This window comes from Hoplias malabaricus, chromosome 2, assembly GCF_029633855.1.
Source record: "Hoplias malabaricus isolate fHopMal1 chromosome 2, fHopMal1.hap1, whole genome shotgun sequence".
NCBI classification, from domain to species: Eukaryota; Metazoa; Chordata; class Actinopteri; order Characiformes; family Erythrinidae; genus Hoplias; species Hoplias malabaricus.
The window spans coordinates 27,611,693-27,633,762 of record NC_089801.1 but is presented as its reverse complement, the minus strand read 5'-3'; the positions used below and the strand labels follow the sequence as shown (position 1 = coordinate 27,633,762).

The following is a 22,070-nucleotide window of genomic DNA, read 5'->3' as shown; positions in this document are numbered from 1 at the left end:
GCATGAATCTGCAGTCAATCAGTGTTTAATAATATACTTTCCGACCCTTCACCTTCGCTAGAGGTAGAGCTGCGATTACCTCATCCCAAACCTCCCTTCTGGGCAAGAACCTTCAATACTTTATCTGTCCTTTACTAGGTGGGGCTTCTGAAGAACTTGAGCACTTGGGTAAACTCACTCTCCCAAACCAAAGATAAGGGAAGAGGATGTTCATGCATCATGTCAGACATTGTGTTTGCATCTTGTGCAGCACTATCTACAGCTAAGTTCTTGCTTCAGGCCAACCCAGAGGGGGGGGGACTACTCTGGGAGAGTGAGGCTTAATTCTGTCAGTTGTTAGATGAACTCATCTAGGCTGCCTCCTCTCCAGCTGTCAAGGCACAGAATCCGAAGCAGATCAAGACTAACCAGCCGCTGCCAACCACTGGCACACAGCCCACCTAACTGGAAGAAGAGATGGAGAATATAGTTGTGAAGCCCATTAATCAGAAAAGTACAGCTAGTGCCTCCAGACCGCTGGCCTGGCCCTATCCCATCCAAGCACTCCACCTCCTCACTCAAACTGGATGGGAATGTGCACTCTCAGCCACCCAAGTAATGACTCTGAGATATCAGTCTTGATTCGTGTTTCATATATATATATATATATATTTTTTTTTTTATATATATATATATATATAACGTGCAGCCTCGCCTCCACATGCCATTTACAAATGCTGTGTGCTGTTCTTTTTTTGTTTAGTTTTACTTTTTTATCTGCCCGCCACTTGCTCAAGAGCATCCTCTTTGAGCACTTAAAGCACTCCTCTCACAAGTACACATTACACCTCACTGTGGTGGCCTTTCACAAGTACAATGAAACCGATCAGCTTAATCAGATAAGCATTTCCTAATAAAAGCATTTTAGAGCACGTCCTATGGATATAAATACCATTAACACATGATTAGGGCTACCATATTAGGAGGATAAAATTGACATATACAAAATGGTTTCAGGATGATTCAAATGAACCAAGAAAACTCAAAGCCTGTTTCAGTTTGATGTAGACACTCTTTAATGTGTATCTGGTAAGGAAAATCTAATTCATTTAGTTATACTTTTTATTAAAAAATAGGCTAAGTATATTCACAGAATCACACTTCACAAAACAGTATAGCTGAGGAATTATTTTGTCTTCTGGTGTTTTACCACATTAATTCCCACTGGCGTATATGCAATATGTATTACCAAACCACAAAATCTCTGCCGAAAAAGAAAAACATAAAAAAATAAATAACATTCAAAAGATTCTTGAAACTTGTTCATGTACATCAAACCGCTGTCACTCAAACTGTTCATTCTTTCACAATAAGTCTTCACTAGCCTATGAAAGCCTGTGAGACTATGCATGACACTTGCATATATACCACATAAGAGAAAAGAAATTCAACCCCACAAAACTGTGAATCTGGTGATACAGATCAGTAACGGTATTTGTACTTTTTAAAATAAGTTTCTAGAATTCTATTCATGGTCACTGATTTAGGTTTTGTTTAAAAATACAACTAAAAACAACACATATTCACCAGCTCTGTCAGTAAACGCACTAGATATACAGTAATATGCAAAAGTTTGGACGCCTTTGTGAAAAAAAATAAAAAAAACACGTTCCACAGAAAACATTCGTTCACATTTTACGGCAGTTATTTGCTTTATTTAAACTGAAAATACCAAAAAATGTAGCCTGTGTAAAGTCACAATTTATGTTGGTTTTGTTTATTTGTTTGTTGTTTTACTCTTTAAAAAAAGAACAAAAAAAAAAAAAAAAAGACTTTTTAAACTAATTTCCTTGTGTTTAGTAAAAGTGCCCCATTAGACGGTGCTCCACATGAGTGACGCATAAATTGAAATTTGCTGAAAAATGCCATATTTCAATACTGTTCCCGGTGCATATTTTCACAACAAAATTCAGTAAACCAGGGTTGTTCAAACTTTTGCATACTTTTAAATATCCCTTCCATAACTTCAATATTGTACTACTCACTGAATTCTTTTTTAAAATCTTTTTTCCAGGCACTTTTTACATGCTATGTGTTGGTTTTTCACACATTTCCCCTGAAGTCCCATTTCTATTAAAGTTCAACTCTGTCCTTGAGGGCATTTCCATAGTTAGTTCCAAGCAGAAAACAGAAAATAATTCATGCACCTCTTGTACAGTAATTATGGCTCTTTGTTTTAGTATGATGGGAAGAACTTAAATGGTAAAAAAAATATCATGGGTGTTTCCACATCTTTATACTGTAAAAATGTGTACAGATATATGAGTAAATATGTATCTCTGATTAAAAGAACTACAGAAGAAATAAACCATGAACTACATAAGAGTATTTCTTTCCCGTACAACTCTTGGGAGCACTCATGAGGTCCATATTTCATCTGAGTTATGAAAGGACATTTAGCAGGCTGACCCTGGTAGAAAACAGTTTGAACAGTCGTGTTGCATAACCAGTGGAAGATAGAGAAAACACTATATGGAGAGATGTGAAATGTTATTAAAATTATATTACACTTCTTTGTCCAAAATGACCAGCTTCCTCAAAATACCTGCCCTAGCCACAATGGCTGCTTCTGGGTGAGATGGACGTTTTTTTTGTTTTTTTAGCTTGGTCACTCTGTGGTGGAGAACTCCTCCTCCTCCTCTTCTCCATGTGTGCTGCTATAGCTGCCATTCTGATGAGTGTGGGGAGACAAGTCTTCACTGGCAGCTGAATCTGAACCGTTAGCTTCACTCTCGTAATCCCTCTCGTCATACACTTGTCCGGTCTGTAACAACAACAAAAACAACACCATAGTGTACTGGAGGAACATTTAAGCAATATAACAAGTTAAAAACTGTTTAATTCCTTGCTGTAATCCAAAACACTGGTTATTTATTGGCTAGCACTTAAGTGAGAGAAAGAAAATTGAAATGACAGGTTTTGTTTATTTCCTAAGCACATATAATGTCATATTACCCCATGAGCATTAAAATAAATAGTTTTATTTACTGATATTTTAATAACAAGCTGATTTTTTAAAGAGCCATGTTATAGATCACTTAAAGGGAAATCGATAATTGTGGAGAAACACTGTTCTATCTGGTTTGTTTAAGTTCAGAAGCTCCATGTCTTTTAAAGTAGAATGTTTTGGGCTGGGGGGGCAACAGTTGTTTGTACATGGCTAAGTTTTCCATTACTGTTTGAATTACCACGGAAACTTCTGTTAATCAAGTTGTTAAGTTTTGTATCACTTTCAATCTGTTTGCTTTCATGCAGTAAGCACTCTCCTGATTTTGGCATCAGTTCCACATTAAGTAATAAGAAACAGCAAAAATACATCAATATTGTCCACCTATGCAGCAGGAATTAGAGCAATAACCTCATCTCTGTTTGTGCTTTTCAACATTTAGAGTTCTTTCCATTGTCTAAAAAAAACTCCATATCCTCAACATCACCTTTAAAAGATTGTTGTAAAATATCAAATTAATACATTTTAAATGGCAATGTTCTAACAAATTTGTTTTTATAGTATTATAGCCTACAAAGACTACTTTATTCACTTCAATTATTAATAGCACAAAAAAGTATATATATATAGCACAATGTGCTTTACACAAAGAAAAAATAAATTAGTTTTTGATTAATTTATAGCAACACTAGGTAAGTCTTGGTATTTTTGTTTCTGGGCTCCCATTACAGTTGCAGAGTGTAATTCATGTTTACAGCACTGCCTTCAAGGGAGAAGGGGAGCAAGTGAGGGTGGTTAGTGTACTGTCTGCAGTGCTGAGCCCACAGTAGTAATGACATAGGCTCTATTCTCCTATTACATGTCAGTTGAGCATCACATTAAATTTGATGCTGTCATTTTAAGGACAAAATAATACAGAGTGCTGCTATATCAGAAACAAAAACAGCAACAATCAAAGTACAGATGAAATAGCAGAAATCTTATGGTCCTCAATTTCTTCTTTAAAAATAATGAAACCATCAAATGCCTTTGTGTGAGGGGCATTCGTCCAAAGGCTATGCTTTTCTCTGCATGTGTTTGAAATCCAAGACCTAAAATGCATTTTAAATTGCATTTTTTTTACGCTGAATAAGTTTTATAGATTATAATTTACTTTTATAGAGACATTGTTAACATGTCATTTTAAGTTTAGGTCAGGGTCAAATGGGATGTGTAACATTTTAATACGATAAAAGGGTTTAACCAATAGAGACTGCAGATATGCAGATGCGTCAATGCACTCGTGATTATTCCAAATGATAAGAGTTTTTTTTAATCAGTGTTCTAAGAAATTATGACTCACCCTGGACTTCAGGACGTCATCTAGATGATTAAAAATTCAAGTCAATGTAACCTAGCTGTTTGGCATCTAGAGACATTTCTGATTGTGTGCCATTTTCAGTACTTTTAAGCATCATTATCCTGCATCCTACACAAGAAGTCACCTATGTTACAATAAACAATTTAGTGATAGGTTTCAGACAACAGACAAAACAGCTTTGGGGCTCAGTAGGAACACAGTGGAGAAATCTGTGGAGTGGATCCTGCAGCTGTTCTTAGTTTAAGAGTGAATTCCATTTCTTAGTTTTTTCCCTACCCCTTGTTTTTATGTGTCATCCTTGGAATGGAGTTACACTGTAATGATAAAAAGCTTCCCCTACTCAACGGAAAGTCACATCAAGTGCCTGATAACTCATCGGACTGGATGGAATTGGAAATTAACTTGCTGAGATAACAGCATGTTACTAGTGATAATGTGAGTTTGGCGTTAGAAAAAAATGGTCATAATACATTAAAACTACATTAAACTAATATAATACACAAGAGTTATCATAGTTTTTAAAATGCTGATTTTTTTTAATTCCCCACAAGAACTAAGGCCACCTCCCCCCAGGCAAAAATGAAGAAATAAGATTCGTCCCAACTCTGAATTCTGTTAATAGTGGTGTGAAGAAATAAATGTCAATGTCAGTTATATATCGCTTTATATTGTTGTAAACATTCAGAGTTTGTGTCGCCTGAGTCATATCATAATCAACGGACAAAATGTGGGTTGCTGGAAAAAATACCCTGCGCTACAGGCCCACCAAGAGCAGGTATTACTTAGATGGTGGTTCATTGTGACATCCAGTGTGTTTTGCACTGGTATGTGTAGATTAAATAAAAGAAAACGTTTCATACTTATGGTATGCAATTCAGGTGGCACCAACTGAACTCGGAGGCAATCAAACGAGTAAAGACAATAAGTTAGTGGGTGAAGATTATCGTTTATGGTCATCCTAAAATTGAGAGAGTATTTGCGTTTGTTGGGAGGATCATGTTGAACTCAAAATCAGCCCATTGTACTGTAGTGTGGGTCAGGCTAAATGACTATGCGTGTAGAAGCAAGGAGGTTGTTTTAATGTTATGGTGGATCTGATGACTGAAAGATACAACACACAAAACATTTTCCCCACAGTTTACAGGTATAGGCCAATTCATTTTCAAAAGAGACCATTTTTGTGAGGTTTTGGTGGTGTACCCCAAATGGAATCACATTCTGGGGAACAAGATTTTGAGAAATTGTATTTTCCCCTTTATTCTGTGAACCTGAAACGTGGAAACAGGAGGTCGGCCATGAAGTAGGCCATGATAATATGCAAAAACTGCAGATGCTCATCTCAAAGAGAATCAGCCATGATAATCTGTTTCATCTCATAAAAAATAGAACAGTAAGAGATAGTGTCCCATTTGTTGCAAAGCCTATTGGAGGCTTATCTTACAATGTATGACGTTTTACATAGTTTGATGGTAAATACAGACATTGACACCATTATAGAGAAAAGCAGCAGTGCTGGAAATTCACAATGAAGGCCTACCAAACAATTTATGCATTAACTTATTTTCACATTTATTTGCACTATTCTTTCTTTATTAATTTTACCAATGAAAAGGAGGAGAAATGTGGCAGTAACAATTTAACTGGTGAAAGTTTGTAGCCTATTGCAATGAAAATCTCAAAGCGATCATTAGAAGTGTTGTGAGAAAACAAGGAAACTTGAAAACAAGAAAGGCTGATCATTGAAAATCTGAGAACATGCAACACATGGCTGTGCACCAGCAGTGCAAACTGAGCACAAGCTACCAATTTATATGTAAGCAGCAAATAGTAAGGATTAACCCACGCAGGACTGAGCAAGCATATTAATTGTCTATCCATGAGCGCTCCCATGAAGTGTGCTCTTACTTTCACATTTACTAGAATATTTTGGATAATTTCATCCTTTTACTAAAATGTAGAATCTATCCATTTATTACTTTAACAGGAATTCTCAGGAATGTTTGTTTCCATACCAAATTCCCTATGTAAATGTGTGTTTTTGTATCTCACCTTGGTGGACCTGGGTTTGTGCTCCTGCCTGTCTGAGTCTCTGCTGCTTTTCCTCCTGGATGTTGACCTCTCCCTCTGCTCCCTACTGCTGTCCCATACACGCTCTCTCTTCTTCTCTTTCTTGCCTCTGAGGGGCAAAAATATTAATTATACAATTATAGCATTTCACTACTTTGCACTTTTCGATTAAGAACATGTTTGATCAAAGAAGGAACACAAAGAAGTTCAAAAGTTTCTAAACACGTTTATTTAACTACTGTATCTGCGCATAAAAAACATTCCCATCTCCAATGTTTGAAGGAAATCTACACTTGAATTCAAAGAACACTTTTTAGAAATTCAGATGTTTCCTCACCATTTGCTGCTCTCAAGCCTGTTTGAATGCTGGAAAATGGTATAATATGTTTATGAAGCCCCAGTGTCAGTAAATAAGTAAATAAAATAAAAAAAAAAAAGTGGCTCGGTCAAACATGCTACGCTTTCTCTCTCTCTGCTCACATCAAAGAAACGGCAAAGAGAACCTCTAAACACTTAAAATCATAAAAGAGATGAGGATATTGCTATATTCCTGCTCCTAAAAAATATTTACTTATTTTTGCTGTTTCGGATAATTTTATGTAGAAACTCACTCTAAATTTGGGAGACTGCTAACACATGAAAGTCGACAGGCAAGTTTAACTTCGGCCATATATAAACAACAGCCGTTTTTTCTCCTCAAATGATGTGCTTCTCAACATAAGCAAACCAAAAAGAACGGCAGTAACCCACATTCATAGATGTTCCCTTTAAGAATGATTTGTTATGGGAAATTGATTGCATTCAGCTATGAAAGATTAAAAAAAACAAAACAATTCTCATTCGATTATTAGTTTATTACTTCTAGATCAGTATCTAATGCTGTTAAAGTGGACCATTGATTTTGTCTTTTGATTTTGTCTGTTAAATGCTTGTATCAGTAATAGAGGCACACTAAAAGGTGACCACTCACACAGTCAAAGTCTCCCAGAGCTCATAAGCACTGTTTCAGTTCAGTGTGGGGTAGATTTCAAGATGGATTATGTGAATGTTTGCAAAATCACTTGTTCTTATTTAAATTTTATATTCCACATTATATTGTACAGTTGTTCCAATCAGCTGACAAAAGTTAAACGCAGTACCATTTATGGTGAAGATTCAACAAAATGCAGGCAAATATGAAAAAGCAACATTGATCTTTTTTTAAAATGTTATTCAGAATATATTATGTGAATTCTCTCAACTGAAACATCACCAAAATTGGAATTGACAGTAAGCTGTAAGGAGTAATAAGCCAAAGAATAATGTGGTAAAATGGAATGTGGTTCTGATATGGAATAGCAAAACAGCAAAATATAGACAGCAAAAATTGACAGCAAAATATAGACTTTCCCTTTCAGAGTAGTTGAACCTAAAACAGACCAACAGATAACAACATGGAGCTTACTGTTGACCAACACCTGATTGCAAAACCATATTGGATTTACCTCTTTGGTGAAGGGGACCTTGCTTTCCTTCTTGGAGACCTGGAGTGTGTTCTGCTTCTCCTTTTATGGCCCCTGCAAACCATAAATTCATATTTATTTACTCTGACACTTCACAGAAAAGCACTTTATAATTGTTTGATAAAAATTGCGCAAGTGTGAATACATCTTTAGGACAGAGTGAAATGTCAAAAAATAAAAGCTCTAAACAGTTATTCTAAAAACACAACAGCTGTAAAAATAGCATCATTTAAAATACCTGAAGTAAATCTATAAACCCATAACGCAATAAATTCAAGTATCTGATTAGTTAATTCTGTCAAACCTTTAACTTTAACTGACCTCTTTGCATTCATACAGCACTGCATGAGAAAATGTCATGTTATTGTGATGAATATAGCCACATGGGCTTATCAGTATGTCTGAAACCTGTTCACTTAACACGGTCTGCCATTTCATTAAGAAATGCAACCTGAAAATATATTACACAAGGAGAAAACTATATTTCCCTTCTTTGCAGAATACCTGCAGAGGTATCTGAGCCAGAATGACAAAGGAAACGTACTGTCTTCAGATTAGTCCACGTTTCAGTTATTTTTTCTTGAGAAATGGACAAGGTGTCCTCTGAGTCAAAGACAAATTGAACATGTAAACTGTTACTAGTGAAAAGTGGTATCCTGGTATGGCACAAAACATTTATCAATTGCATATATTTGAATGTACCAGTGGGCATATGCTAGGATTTTAGAGAGACACATGCTGCCATAAGAAAATATTTCCCAGGAAGTCCATGGTTATTTCAGAAGGCAATGCCAGGGCTCATAAATATAATAAGATTACAATTTCCACTAGAAAATATGAACAATCTGTATCCTTATTATTAAACAATAAAAAATATAGACTAATTAAAAGAAACATTCATCTGTACTATGGGAAACATGCTTCAGTACCATCTTCTGAGTGTATTGCAGGCATAAAATTAATAATATTTACATTTACAAAATACAATCAAGTTAGTCAGTAAAAACATAGCTTCTTATTTTATTTTTTATTTTTTGCATTTGGACATTATCCAAATAAGACCATGTAAACAATCATTCCCTAAATATCAATAACGATTAGCATTACTGAGTGAAGTAATCCTTGAATTGTTTTTTTTTTTTTTTTTTTTTTCCTTTTACCTGCTAGTGCTGCGGGATTTGAGGGACCTGCCATAGCCTTTGGGAGGCGTTCTACCCTTTTTATCTCTTCTCCGGTCGTCATTACTATTACCCCTTCTTGTTTTCCCCTCTCTATCTTTTCTTCTGTCCCTGTGACAAAAGATAGGGTATGGAAGGAAATCAGAGATTCTATGCAAACCTTGAGTCTACACAGCATAATTCTCATTAAAGTACAATTGGAATGGAATTTCAATTATATATTAAAAAATATAATTTCTACACACGCCCAGTCCACTTAAAAAAAAAAAAATCTGTCTGAAATTAATATTGATTTTATGTACATGGTTAAATCAAGCCCATATTAGACACAATGCATCAAAAAATGACATTTAAAAGACATTCATGTTTTACCATTTATCTATTAATAAGCTACTATTATACATCTCTTTTTATACATCAGATTTTTTATGCCACCACGGGTAGCAAGTGAACCAGTGTCACACTGTATACCCATTCTCTGAAATGTGGGCTCTTTTAAAATAAATAAATAAATAAATAGTTGGCAAATTTTTCCCATATTCCAGAAATTGTCAATAAAAATGTGCAGAGGAATATATATGGTCCTGGTAGCTGTCTAAACTTGTAAACATGATATAAAATTAAAGCAGAGGACTACAAATATTTTAATTTGCATATAAACCTTTTAAATATGATAATATAAGTATTTAAATGAGGATTGTAAAGCAGGCATTGAAACCCCCTCAGAACTGAATTTAATTTGGGAGTGATTTTTAAATGACATTCAGCATTCCATTATTTTTTTTTTTTAAAAAGAATTTCAACCCACCCTGAAAATAGAGTGGTAAGACATTTCTGTAGTAAGTAAATACATGCTGTCATGGTTGGGACCATTTTAGTAGACCCTAAACATAAAGAATATCCAAACCGCTTAAACATCCATCTGTCAACTAAACTGTTAGTGAGGACATACACAATCTTATGTAAAAAAAACAAATTTGATATAGTCAAATTAAAAAGAAGCCTGACAGAAAATATTTAATCTAAAATTAGACGCTGTTCTATTCTCATAACAGCACATGCGTGAGAACTATATAAAGCTTAGCTTTATGATTAGCTGTGAAACCCCTAAACATACAGGAAAAGATATAAAGTGTGTGTGTGTGTGTTGGAGACAGATTAAGTCATAAAACTTGAATAGTGTCAGTAAGTTGGGTCTGACCTGGAGCGTGACGGTGAATGGCTATGTCTCCTCTCTCTGGACCGTGAGCGTCTTTTGTGTGAGCTACGTGAGTCGTTCATCCTTTGTCGTGATCTCTGCGATGGCTTTCCTCTTCAAATCAAAGAAAACACATGAGTTTTTGTCAACTTTGAGTTCAAAATAAACAGATGTTGTGAGCTGCATGCTGAGCCAATTTGATTCCAAGCTACTGTAAACCTGAGTGATATCATTAAAGGCTTTACAATAGAGAATGAGTCAAAAGTCGCAGGACACCCGTTTATTGCCGCAATCAGATTTGCAATACCTAGTGTCTCAAAAGTTATCAACACAGAAATTTAAAAAAAATTGTTGTTGTTGGTTACAGGCTGGATACAGGCTCGACCAGACTCTAAATGCTCAGCACCACCTTGGGTCAGAATGGATAAGAACACCGTTACCTGTAGCTATAAGCATTCCGGGTCTTCTTTGAACCAAAAAAGATATTGCAAATCTAATTGCAGCAATTGATTTATGATTTATGATAACAATTCTGGTCTTCTTTGATATGCTACATGACAGCCTTCCCATTGGAAAAACTTGTCCTTGATCCAATATGGCAGCTTTCAATATTCTGGACAAAAGAGCCCCCCTCAGCGATTACTTGCTGGGGTATTCAGATGTGTAACTTCCCCTTTCATTTCTGAAATAAAGGGGTGGCCTGAAACTTTTGAATCACCCTGTAGAATTACAAATGAGCACCTCTGTCATGACTTCTCAATTTCTGAGGAAATAAATGAGGGGCTCCTAAGTGGTACAACGATCTAAGCTTCAGCACCATCATCGGGAGCAGATTAGTCCCATAGTTTCACCTGTCCTGAATCAAAACCCTCATTTCTAGGTTAGGGGGTACGGTTTATTGTGTATTATTGGGGGAGTACAAGCTAAAACAAGAAAAAGGAAATTACTGCATTGGTTGTAAAACTAGGTAATAATTCTTAATAAATCAGCAAAGAGTGTGTGCATATAAACACAATGATTTCAGAACTTCAGAAGCAAAATTACAAACGCTTTAGTAAACTGAAAATGAGAGTACTGTGTCATTCAATAATGCAATTTCATTTTTCCATCATTTAAACTCTCACTGAAGAGAAGCATGCAATTAAAACATTTCTGTATTTATGGATTTGTTAGCAGTGGTAATCCAGGTACAATGTTTATCAGTGAAATTGCAAATGTTCAAAGTAATTAGCACATTTCTGTACATTTCTTTAATGAGTGGAATTAGGCCTACTTGTGTTTGGATCGGGACCGTTTCCGTCTTGAGCGGGAAGGGGAACGGGAATATGAACGTGAGTGAGATCTGGACTGGGACCTCCTTGAGTGCTTGGATCTGCTGGATGAACGCTTTTTGATATCCACTGATTACAAAAGTAAAAACACCACCAATGTTAGTAAATTTAAGAAACACTCCTTAAAGCATGTTAAAATCTCCTAAATGACAATTAATTGCATTCATAGTAAACGCGTCAAGCTTTGTGATTACGGTATTGTTAATCACAAACTAACCTGGTTCAATAGCTGCAGCAATGGTACACTGAGCCTCTCTCACTCTCTTCATCACATCTTCCAACTCTTTAGCTGCAGCCTGTGGCGTCAGCTCTGGAGGCTTCACTATGGCATTGTTGGAATGGTTGATTCTAAAAGCACACCCATGATACAACAAAGGATTCTCAGTGTTACTCTCATAGCACACATTTCAAAAAGCTTTCACAAAAGCAAAAAGCAAAAAGCTCACTTTAAAGGTCTGTCTCCAAACATGACTCCATTGAAGGCAAGTGCTCTGGACACACATTCTTGATTTGCAAACTCCACAAATGCAAAGCGTGTGGGTTGAGTCTCATCTCCTGCCATACGCACGAACTTCACTTCACCAACCTGCTTGAAGAACTCTAGCAGCTGTTCTGCTGTGGTTGTCTATGGGGAAAAAAGGGGAAAGAACATGAAGGCACTGAAAATGGCACTATAAAGACATTTACACCAGATGGAGCATGTAGATTAATTCCACTGCTCTGCAATTTGCAGAAGTGGCCATAAGTGCAGTACTATGAGGGAAAATATTTTACTGTTCAAGAAATTATTTTAATTTAGCTTTTGCTGCTTCAAAGTACAGTTTTGGGTTTTTTTTCAGTAAAAAGAAATATATAAAAACAATGCGTAAGCTTATCTTAAAAGTATTATTAGAGGTCGCACTAGAGTACCAGTACCTCAGACCAAAATAAATGTTTTATATGAACAACTCCCTTCCCCTCAGCCATGTCTCTGCCCCCTTCCCGTTCCTGCTCTGAGCACGGTGCCCAGAGAAAATGCCTGCTAAACAAAGACGAGGGCAGTTATAATTCATTGTAAGCATTGATCAACATGTCTTTTTTTTTTTGTTTGGTTTTTTTTACATATATGGACAGTTGCTTTCACATTTGGTACTGCAATACGCCATCCCTCCTCCCAAACACATTTTTTAGCTTGGTGTCTCAAGAGGGCAGCTGAACACAGACAAGCACAATTGAGATGTTTCGTTACTTTGTCAAAGGCCTTTTATAGCCGAAGTATGTGTTTTATTTTGGATGGTCCCTTTCACCCAAAAACACTGCCTTTTCTCTTGAGGAGGGCAAACATTTACATGTGGCTGGCTTGGTTTGAATACAAAGAGCAGAGCACAACACACACAGAAGGCTACAAGAATTCTCTGCTCTGATGTCTTTACACTACTATAACATTTTATAGAAATGATTTGTTTGCTGCTATAATAATGTTTAAAAAAATGTTTTAAAAATAATAATAAAATAAATAATGTTTAAAAAAAAGGGGGGGGGGGGCGTCTACGAAAGAGTATGTCTATGACCATCTATGAACTGCACTTCTCTCTGGTATGTTAATCTGGGTCTTATACGGCGGGGCAGAATGTTTGTTTTTACGTGGCTAACGTTGAACTTGTCTGCTTGTCTTTTATTTACTGTTTAAATTACAACAGAAACTTCTTTGTAACTCGAGCTGTTTAGATATTCAGCACTCATATTAGTGCTCTCTCAAATTTATAGTGGGTTCCTACCTAAATAATCTGAAACTGAAAAAATATGTCAATATTACCCACCTATGGAGGTAACAACATCTGAATTTTATAAGAAGTGTTTTTTTTAATAACAATTGTGAACATCACTTTTAAATGTGTTCATGTCATCTGACTCCAAACAGAAAAATTTTGCTGATATAGAAAGGTCTACAATAGAGACAAGACTTCAGCTGGATACCTGAGAATTCAGGTTGCCGACATATACAGTCCTCCGGATCTCATCGATTTTGGAGGGGTCTACATTGCCCATGATTGGAGGTTGGGCAGAGACCGAACTTAGTGCTGCCACTGGCGAGTCCAGCCCAGCAGTCAGTGGGCCCCGGCTAGCAAGCGGCAAACCAAACTGGAACACAAGCAGCAAACTGATGAGGATGATAAGGCTCACTAAGGATGGCAACTAAAAAAAATCAACATTGTTATTCTCTCATAACCCTCATTCTATTATTTTTAGGCAATGAAGTGCTGAAGTGCCAAGAAGATACCCACAGGCTAATTAAGTGTTACTATAAGAAATTTACATTCACGTGAATTCAGTTTCCATTATTGGCTGTGCTTGGACATAAATGCATTAACAGCTGGTTTATTATGTATCAAAATCTATATTTAATCACAATACAGTGTTTACAGAAGGCTTGAATCTGAAAATAAACCTAATGATTTTTTCACACCATGCTCTGTACAGTTTGGTATAAAACTGTACAAAACATTTTTAAAACATTACTTTAAAAGTCTCTGAGGCTGTCATTTTTATTCCTCACATCACTCATTTCTCTTAAAGAATTATATAAAGGGTGATATATTAAACATATATAATTTATCTATTTTTATCCTTGTATTTTTTATAGTTGTATCTAAATATTAAACTTCATACATAACAGTTTGGTTTCAAGGCAGCAGCTTTTAAACTGAGTGCATTCATTTTAACAAAAAAATCACTAATTTATCATTTCCAGTGATAATCAGATCTTTAGAAATGTTTAGAAATTAGGAAGATATGATTTATGTTTGGAGATAAAATAGGAATAGAGACAGGACTTTTAAAATCTGCTTACATTTGATTTTTCCCTCAATAAGCACTGAAACTACAACAATTTCAGTTGGTGCATATTAGTAGTAGTATAAAAGTAGTAATAAAGAAAGTGTAGTTAATTGTTTGCTTTGAATAATTCAATACCAATGCTATGAGAATCTTGTCTAAATATTTTGTGGAATTTAAATAACTGTGGCAGCCATGTGATCGAACAAGTATAACTAATTTAGTGTAAAGACGTTTGTTCTTTTTAATAAATTACATACATTTCTATTTAATGTCTATTTCATCGGGCTGGCATAGGATAAGTTCAACCTTAATGTGATTTTGGTAATAATTCAGCAAAGATTGAGGGCATTTGCTCACATTCTGAAGAGTGGATGGACTTGGAATAGGAAGCAGTCCTCCGCCATGCATCAAGCTGGCAACCGGGGCAGCAGGTGCCAGAAGCGACAGCGCCTTCGCCTCTTCAGGAATCTTTCCTGTGGGGCAAGAGTCCAGGAGTTATACTGAGCTATGGAGAAATACTTCACTTTCTCCCTTCTAATTGCACACAACAGAGAGAGAGAAAAGTTCCATCATACATCCTAGATCTCTAATACAGATCTTATGTGAATCCATATATCCTGTCACTAATCCAATGTTCTTGTTCACTTTACTATCTTCATACTAGCAGCACAAGACTGTAAACTTGATTTTTTTCACAAAACAAAACCAAATGAAAAAGTCCTTTTCCTTTTTTTTTTTTTTTTTAAAAAAAAAAAAGATCAACACAAATGTAGAGAATGAGGTAACACTTTGTAGTATAGGTCACCTGTACTGGAAACATAATGGTCATGAACCGTACGATATCAAGCATGGGCGCTTTTCTCCCTGGGGCGATCGAGTCGCAGTGTTGGAAAGGGTGTGCAACACAAGACAACCGTTCATGTTGGCTGCATCACTAATAGCACACAGAACATCAGATACAGAAGAGAAGAACATTTTAAGAGTCTTAAAAAATCCCCACCCCCAAAATAAATTGAATACCTAATAAAATAAATAAATAAAATAAAACCAGAAAAAAAGCCAAAATCAAGAACACAAGCTTCCTATTTTTAAAATCCTAAGAGATTACTCTATCAGTTTTAAAATACATACTTTATGCATGCGTAAATATTTAAGTGACCATGAGCTTCAAAAACTATTTGTGTCTCGAAGACAGCAAGGTAGAAGAGAGGTTTAAATGGACGTGAACAGCTAATCCAAGACTAGGAAAAATACTTGCTGAAAAGTGATTAATGGCCAAATATTCATACAAATTAAATTGACAACAACCAAGTGTTGTTATTACACCTAACACTATACCTTCCTCAGACCTAGTCATCAAACTGTAATCTCAAATCTATAAAACACAACTTTACTCAAGGGCAGCTTTCTTAAAGCTACACAACACCTACATACACATTCATACCAAATGACATGCTTATTATGACAATGCAAAATCGCTTTACATTTTATTAGAATATATGATGTGATGTTAAATCACATCAAAATTTACAAAAGCAGCCTTTGATGTGTCACGCATGTAGCCTCACGAATGCTGCTTTTCAGTAAAGTGTTAACACCAATGTATATGTATGTTAGTATATAGAAGTCGATATACACCAATCAGCATTAATATTAAAACAAACTCCTTGTCACTACATTCATTTTCCATTTTCTCAGGTGCACTTACCATATAGGTGCAGTTTGTACTACTACTACTATTACTGAACAACAGGATGAAAGGGGGCTAACAAAGTATGTAGAGAAACAGACAGACTACATTCTCAGTTGTAGGACAACAAAGTGCACCTATATTGTAAGTGCAGCTGATAAAATGGGCAGTGAGTATAGAAACATGAAGGTCATTTTAATGTTTTGTCTTATCTGTGTGTATTTACACACACACAAACACACCCACACACAGTACATATATGTTTGGGCGCCTGGTCAGATTTAACCTTTTTTTGGTTTCTGTTGAAAATATGTACACATTCTCTACAGGCAACACAATATGGCACAATTATTATTTTCTGAATTTAATATATTGACAAATATTAGAAAACATAAAATATTGCGTTTAAATATGTTATAATACACTCAAAATTATGTTTTCTTTTTTCCAAGGGCTCACAAAATAAACATAAAATGTGCCTTGATATTTGTTCTCTGCAGAGAGATGTTAATGTACTTTCCCCTTAAAAAAATCAACGTGCAATCTGGCCAGGGATGACCAAAGGTTAGCATATGACTTTATATACATTCAGTACACTCCCCCACCCTAACAATAAACCTAATATATTGGTATTTCACAAGGTCCTTAAGTTAAAGTGAAACCATGACGTTATCGACACAAGATCACATATATATTTATATGAGAAAGAGAAGGCAAGAGGAAGAAAGATCAGAGTGATATATAAAATAAAAAGAAAGAAAGAGAGAGAGAGCGAGAGAGAGAGAGAAACAGAGAAAGTTAATCGCCATTCACAGCTGCCTGTATACCATTCAAATCCCCCGCCATTACTCGATGCCAACCTGGACAGCACTGAGAGATACGCAAAAAGAGTTCAACTGGATAAGGAAAGGGAGGAAGAGGAGGGACTGGGGTACAGAAAGAAAAAAAAAACAAAAACAAACCAAAATGGAGAAAACAACACAATGAATATGCAACAGGCTCTTCTAAGAGGCAAATAAGGGACAATGTCAGAGAAAAACAAACAAACAAACAAACAAAAAGGGGAAAGAAAAAAAAAAAAAAAAAAAAAGAGACAAGGTGTCCATCTTGGAAGGTTCAGCAGCTACGATCCTGGTCACAATCCCCCCTTGAAGGCAGCGTGGGCCCCAGCGGGTTTAGTGGCTTGGAAAACAAAGCCTTGAGTCAGGCTAGTGTAGTACTGTAACGCCTGGGCCACTCTAGTCATCTGATATGCACACATAATCAACACAGAAAAAACATACAGAAACCAAATTAATCAACGCAGTAAGCCATCCAGAAGCACCAAGTCACGAGGACAAGCAATTTTTTTTTAATTCAAGGACAAAACAGCTCACTTAGGATATCCTTTTTTGTTTTTAATATAAGAACCGATTGCAACTTTTATTTTGTTTGAGGCAACCCCAAATTGTTTTTTTTTAAATTAAAAAATAAAAAGAATCTAAAAAGAAAACAGACAAAGATGGATCAGCAGATATTGTACTGCAGCTTAGAAATAACTTTCTTTGTAATATAAATCTTTTTATGGTTGCAGTATCAGCAAAATACAAGCATACGGATATTCTGCAGCAGGGGCATCGAGCAGTCTGCTTACTGGTACTGTAACCAAAGGGATTTGTACACCGCTATGAGGTCTACTAATCTATATGTTCAGTATGTTAATTTATGTCTAGATTTTTGCAAGTCATACAATGTTTCGACAAATCCTGATCCTGTCTTTACCACCCCCTACCAGAATTATTTTATTCTTACAGAAGCAATAATAATCTTTACTAGTCAGCCAAACTCAGCTACTGGGAGTTGTTTTAAAAACCACAACAGTGAGCAGCAGTGACCTTTTCATTCATTTAGTTTCATAGCTTTCAGGTGAACACCACCAAAATACATCTATAATAGACAACACAAGCTTCCTCCTGCTACAGCCACTAGTGCTATCAACAAACTAAGAAAGTGGTATTGTATTTCCTCAGCACATAAGCATGATGGAGGACATACAAGAAAACAGAGACACAAATTAGGCTATGTCAGGCAGCCTCTGGAAGTAGACCTCCCAAGAGGACTATATGCCCTCTTGAAAGCATCTGTCAGATAAGAAATGTAGATACAGAATAGACATTACTAACCTTCTGCACATGGCACAACAATAAGAGCTCTGTCAATAAACACAGTGTTGGTCAAATGCTGCGCCACACCAACACTGCTCGGCTCTCGATATTTTATGTAACACACTTTAGAGGAGAAGGAAAGCGGCGTATTGCTGAAAAGGGACAGAGAAGAAATCTTCATCAGTCAAGCAGATTATCACTGCAGGGTTGCTGCACACCTTTTTTATTAGATATTTTTATTACAATATTTTTTATGGGATTTTCAATTGATTACAAACAAACCTACTTCCAAAATGTACAGGTTCAGTAATGGGTGGGGAAATGAAGCTACCAATAGCTGTGGTTGTGAAAATTTAACACTTTAGAAAGATGAAAAAAGAATTCCCAGAAACCTTGGGTGACATTTTGCAACATACAAACTAAAATACCAAAAACAGCCCTTTTACCTAAGCAGTATAATATCACATTAAATATATTATTTGATAATTTTTTCACATCTCAGCTAGTAAAAATTAGCAAAATATTTATAATAAAGTAAACATTTTGTTCTGAATTAAAGTGCTGGGTGATATGAGCACAAATCAATATCATGATTAATTGTACATTTTACCACATATGTTACTGTAAATATGCTCCAGTATTAAAGCTGGGATATTTTTTTCTAATGTTGCTGGGAGCTTGTTTCTCTCTTGTTTCTTAAGCACTGTTTATATTTGGTGTGTGATTATGCTTTGGCCACTGAAACTGTTTTTTCTCAGTGTTTACATTTGACTTCTTTTTGTTCAGGGTTGACTTAATTATAGTCAAAACACAGCACATCCAAACCACAGATGCTGTTTTATTCTCTGCTCAAGTCACTTGGTCAGCCTCAGCATTTATGTTTCTTCCACGTAGCAGATAGAGTCAGAAGCATGTGGCTACAGCTTGGTAGTGTGGTTTTAAAGGGACAGTACATGAACACACAGTGACATGACAGAATAAAAATAATCTATTTAATTGATATAGACAAGATTATGTCAATTAGAAGTTCTGAATGTCGATTTCGAGTAGTTTTCGATTAACTGCCCAATCCTATTCTGAACCTTATTTTGTAAAACGTAGGACAAAATTTAAATCTTGTTTAAAATGTGCTTATTTATTTGCAGTTCAACTTCTGTCCATTTCTTTGAAACTGGTTTTGTATTAAGAGACAAGCAAAAACATTTTCTAATAAGAACTCCAGTATGCAAACAAATTTAAAAATTTTAATTTGTAAATATATACTGTATACTGCATTTCACAGAAACATTTTGCTTTGCTTTTGCTTGAGGCTTCAAGCTAAAAATAGTTTTAGTGTTTTCCTTCCATTAGCTTGCTTGCCTATTTATTTATTTAAACAAACTAGGAATTACCTGAATTTATTTGCTCATTACCATGATTAAAAATGATATATGTTCCAATATGATTTTGAGCAGCGCCCCATCCAGGGTGTTTTCTCGCTTTGTGCCCAATGATTCCAGGTAGGCTCTGGACCCACCGTGACCCTGAACTGGATAAGCAGTTACAGATAATGAATGAATGAATGAATGATTTTGAGCATATTTGTCATCCATATTCAGCTAATTTCTCCAGTGATTTTTCTTTCTTATACATCATGTTATAAAACAGCCATAATTTTGACACCTAGTGGCTCAAATGTATCAGAGATTGTGCTAAACCATATTTAAACATGGTGAGAGAAGCCTTGTCTGTGAAGCATAAACTGGTTCATTCAGGTAGTACAAAACTAATGGGTTCTTTTTCTCTTTGTCCATCCTCTCAGCTCCACATACTTCATTTTCACTTTTTTCTGCTGCTGGAGTTTTTAAACACAGTGTCCACTCTGTTAGTCATTTCTACCTCATAGATGTAAAGTCAGAGACAGTAGCTTATTTGTTGCTGCACAATGTACATCTGGACAGTTTTGGGTGGATATTTTGGTTGGTAGACTATTTTCAGAAAACAAATGGCAGGACTGCTTCATCTGGTCCACTCATCTTCGCAAAACACATGAATACACCACCCTTCCTAACCCCCTGTTAGGTGTGGAACTAAGAGAATGGACAAAGTGTGAAGAAACATGTAGATGGTCATAATGTTGTGGCTGATGTGTAAGCCTGTGTGGACACTGTGATTTCACCATGGTTTTTGGAGCAAAAATCTGGACAGACTATCGTTAGATGAATGCACACTGATTACCCAAAACATAAAAAATGACCTCCTTGTCTTCATTCATCATCTTGCAGGGGTCCTGACCATACAAAGCATGAGATGGATTACAGTCTCTAATTGTAGAAATACAAGTGCATCTCTTTGGGCAGTGCCGCAGATAAAATGGGCAATGAGGGTACAAAAAGATCACTATAATGTTATGGATGGTCATTGAATATTGGAAACATACAATTGCTCACCAATAGGCAGAAGCTACCAAAACACTATTTGTACAGACGTTATGTAAATAAGGACATACAGTTTAACTTCAAAGTTACTGCATTTAGATATCTAACACACGTGTATTTCATTTAGTACTTCCAGTTTACTCTAAACTCCACAATGTCTGAATACAGCCGCCCTCCTACATAATCATACGTAGATACATAGCTAGCCATAATCACTCTATTTACTTTTTTTTATAGATATTTTCTGGGTTTTATTATAAGAAGGGGAATATTATAGAAAAATAGTGTAACCATTCAGTGAATAGGCCTGTTTAAATGAGTATATCACAATAAAACTGGAATTAATGAATCACTTGTTTGCAGGTGGCTAATGTTAGTAAACTATGTCGGTGGTTAGGAAGCTACTATGCGGTTTCTGTGAAACAGATGTGCAGCTAACGTTAGCTCGGACAACACAACACTCTCCACATTTCCAGTCTAAGCAGAATTAAACCCAGTCTCTATATAAGTCTGCAAATATCGTATAAAACCGCATTAAAGGCATATGCTGTACGTTTTTTTTTTCTTTCGAAAAACGCCCATTAACTTACTCAGGAGGGTAAAGCCGTAACTCTTCGATATCTCCGAGGAAACCGAAGAGAGTTCGCATTTGTTCGCTATTAACGGACGAGGACAGATTAGTGATCTGTATTACAGCTGTACCCGGTATTCCGCTCATTTTAATTTCCCACTTTTCTGAAATTCTATTGTATGTTTATCGTTTAGCTTAATTGTAGCTAGCTAGCAAGCACAAGCACAGCCAGCCTTCCAGCTCTCGAAAACACTTAGCTCGGCTCTAAAAGGAACAGCGCCACCCCCTCGCTTGGAGTCTGTACATCCACACTTAAAATTCTGTCATTAAATAATAATAATAAAGTACAAAAATAAAATGATCATTTATTATGTTTGCATTTTCACATTAGAAGCGGCATCAAATTTCTTAATAGCAATTATTTACATTATACAATGCAATGTTTAACATAGGTATAGTTCAGAACTTCTAGCAGTGTCTTTATTTGCAACCTATTTACTACTGAGACTTTTATGTAGTGTGTTAGTCATTTTATAGAGGTGTCATATCTTATTGAACCTATTTATTTCCCCAAACAGAACATTCTTTGTTGCTCCTAGTTCACCATAAAGCCAGTATGCACAAGCCATGGGCAAAAAGTTCCACAATGCAAAGCGGTGTCAGATTTTAAATCATTTACATGAATCAATTCTTTTAAAAGATTTGCTTAAATGAACTGAGCTGCATTTCATTTTATAGGGTCTCTAAGCAGTGCCCTTGTATTCCCTACACACTCACGAAATATCGGCTAAGGGGATTTCAGATGGTTA

The 22,070-nt window shown here is 35.9% G+C and overlaps 1 protein-coding gene across 1 annotated transcript; it reads right to left on the bottom strand.

The window, feature by feature from the left end:
- Positions 1–1,039: 1,039 nt before the first annotated feature.
- Positions 1,040–21,506, bottom strand: srek1 (splicing regulatory glutamine/lysine-rich protein 1). The gene is made up of 12 exons (XM_066660208.1): positions 21,281–21,506; positions 18,292–18,425; positions 14,797–14,912; positions 13,579–13,743; positions 12,069–12,247; positions 11,840–11,970; positions 11,565–11,691; positions 10,295–10,405; positions 9,076–9,204; positions 7,898–7,969; positions 6,396–6,522; positions 1,040–2,803 (listed from the first exon to the last, which is right to left on the bottom strand). The coding sequence occupies exons 1-12, from the start codon at positions 21,406–21,408 to the stop codon at positions 2,648–2,650; spliced, it is 1,575 nt and encodes a 524-aa protein (XP_066516305.1). The 5' UTR covers positions 21,409–21,506; the 3' UTR covers positions 1,040–2,647.
- Positions 21,507–22,070: the final 564 nt, after the last annotated feature.

Coding starts and splice junctions, on each gene's coding strand:
- srek1 (XM_066660208.1), bottom strand. CDS start 21,408: ATGAGCGGAATACCGGGTACAGCTGTAATACAGATCACTAATCTGTCC. Junction 14,913..18,291: donor TGTTGTGCCATGTGCAGAAG/GTTAGTAATGTC, acceptor CTTGCCCCACAG/GAAAGATTCCTGAAGAGGCG. Junction 2,804..6,395: donor ACAAACCCAGGTCCACCAAG/GTGAGATACAAA, acceptor TTGTTGTTACAG/ACCGGACAAGTGTATGACGA.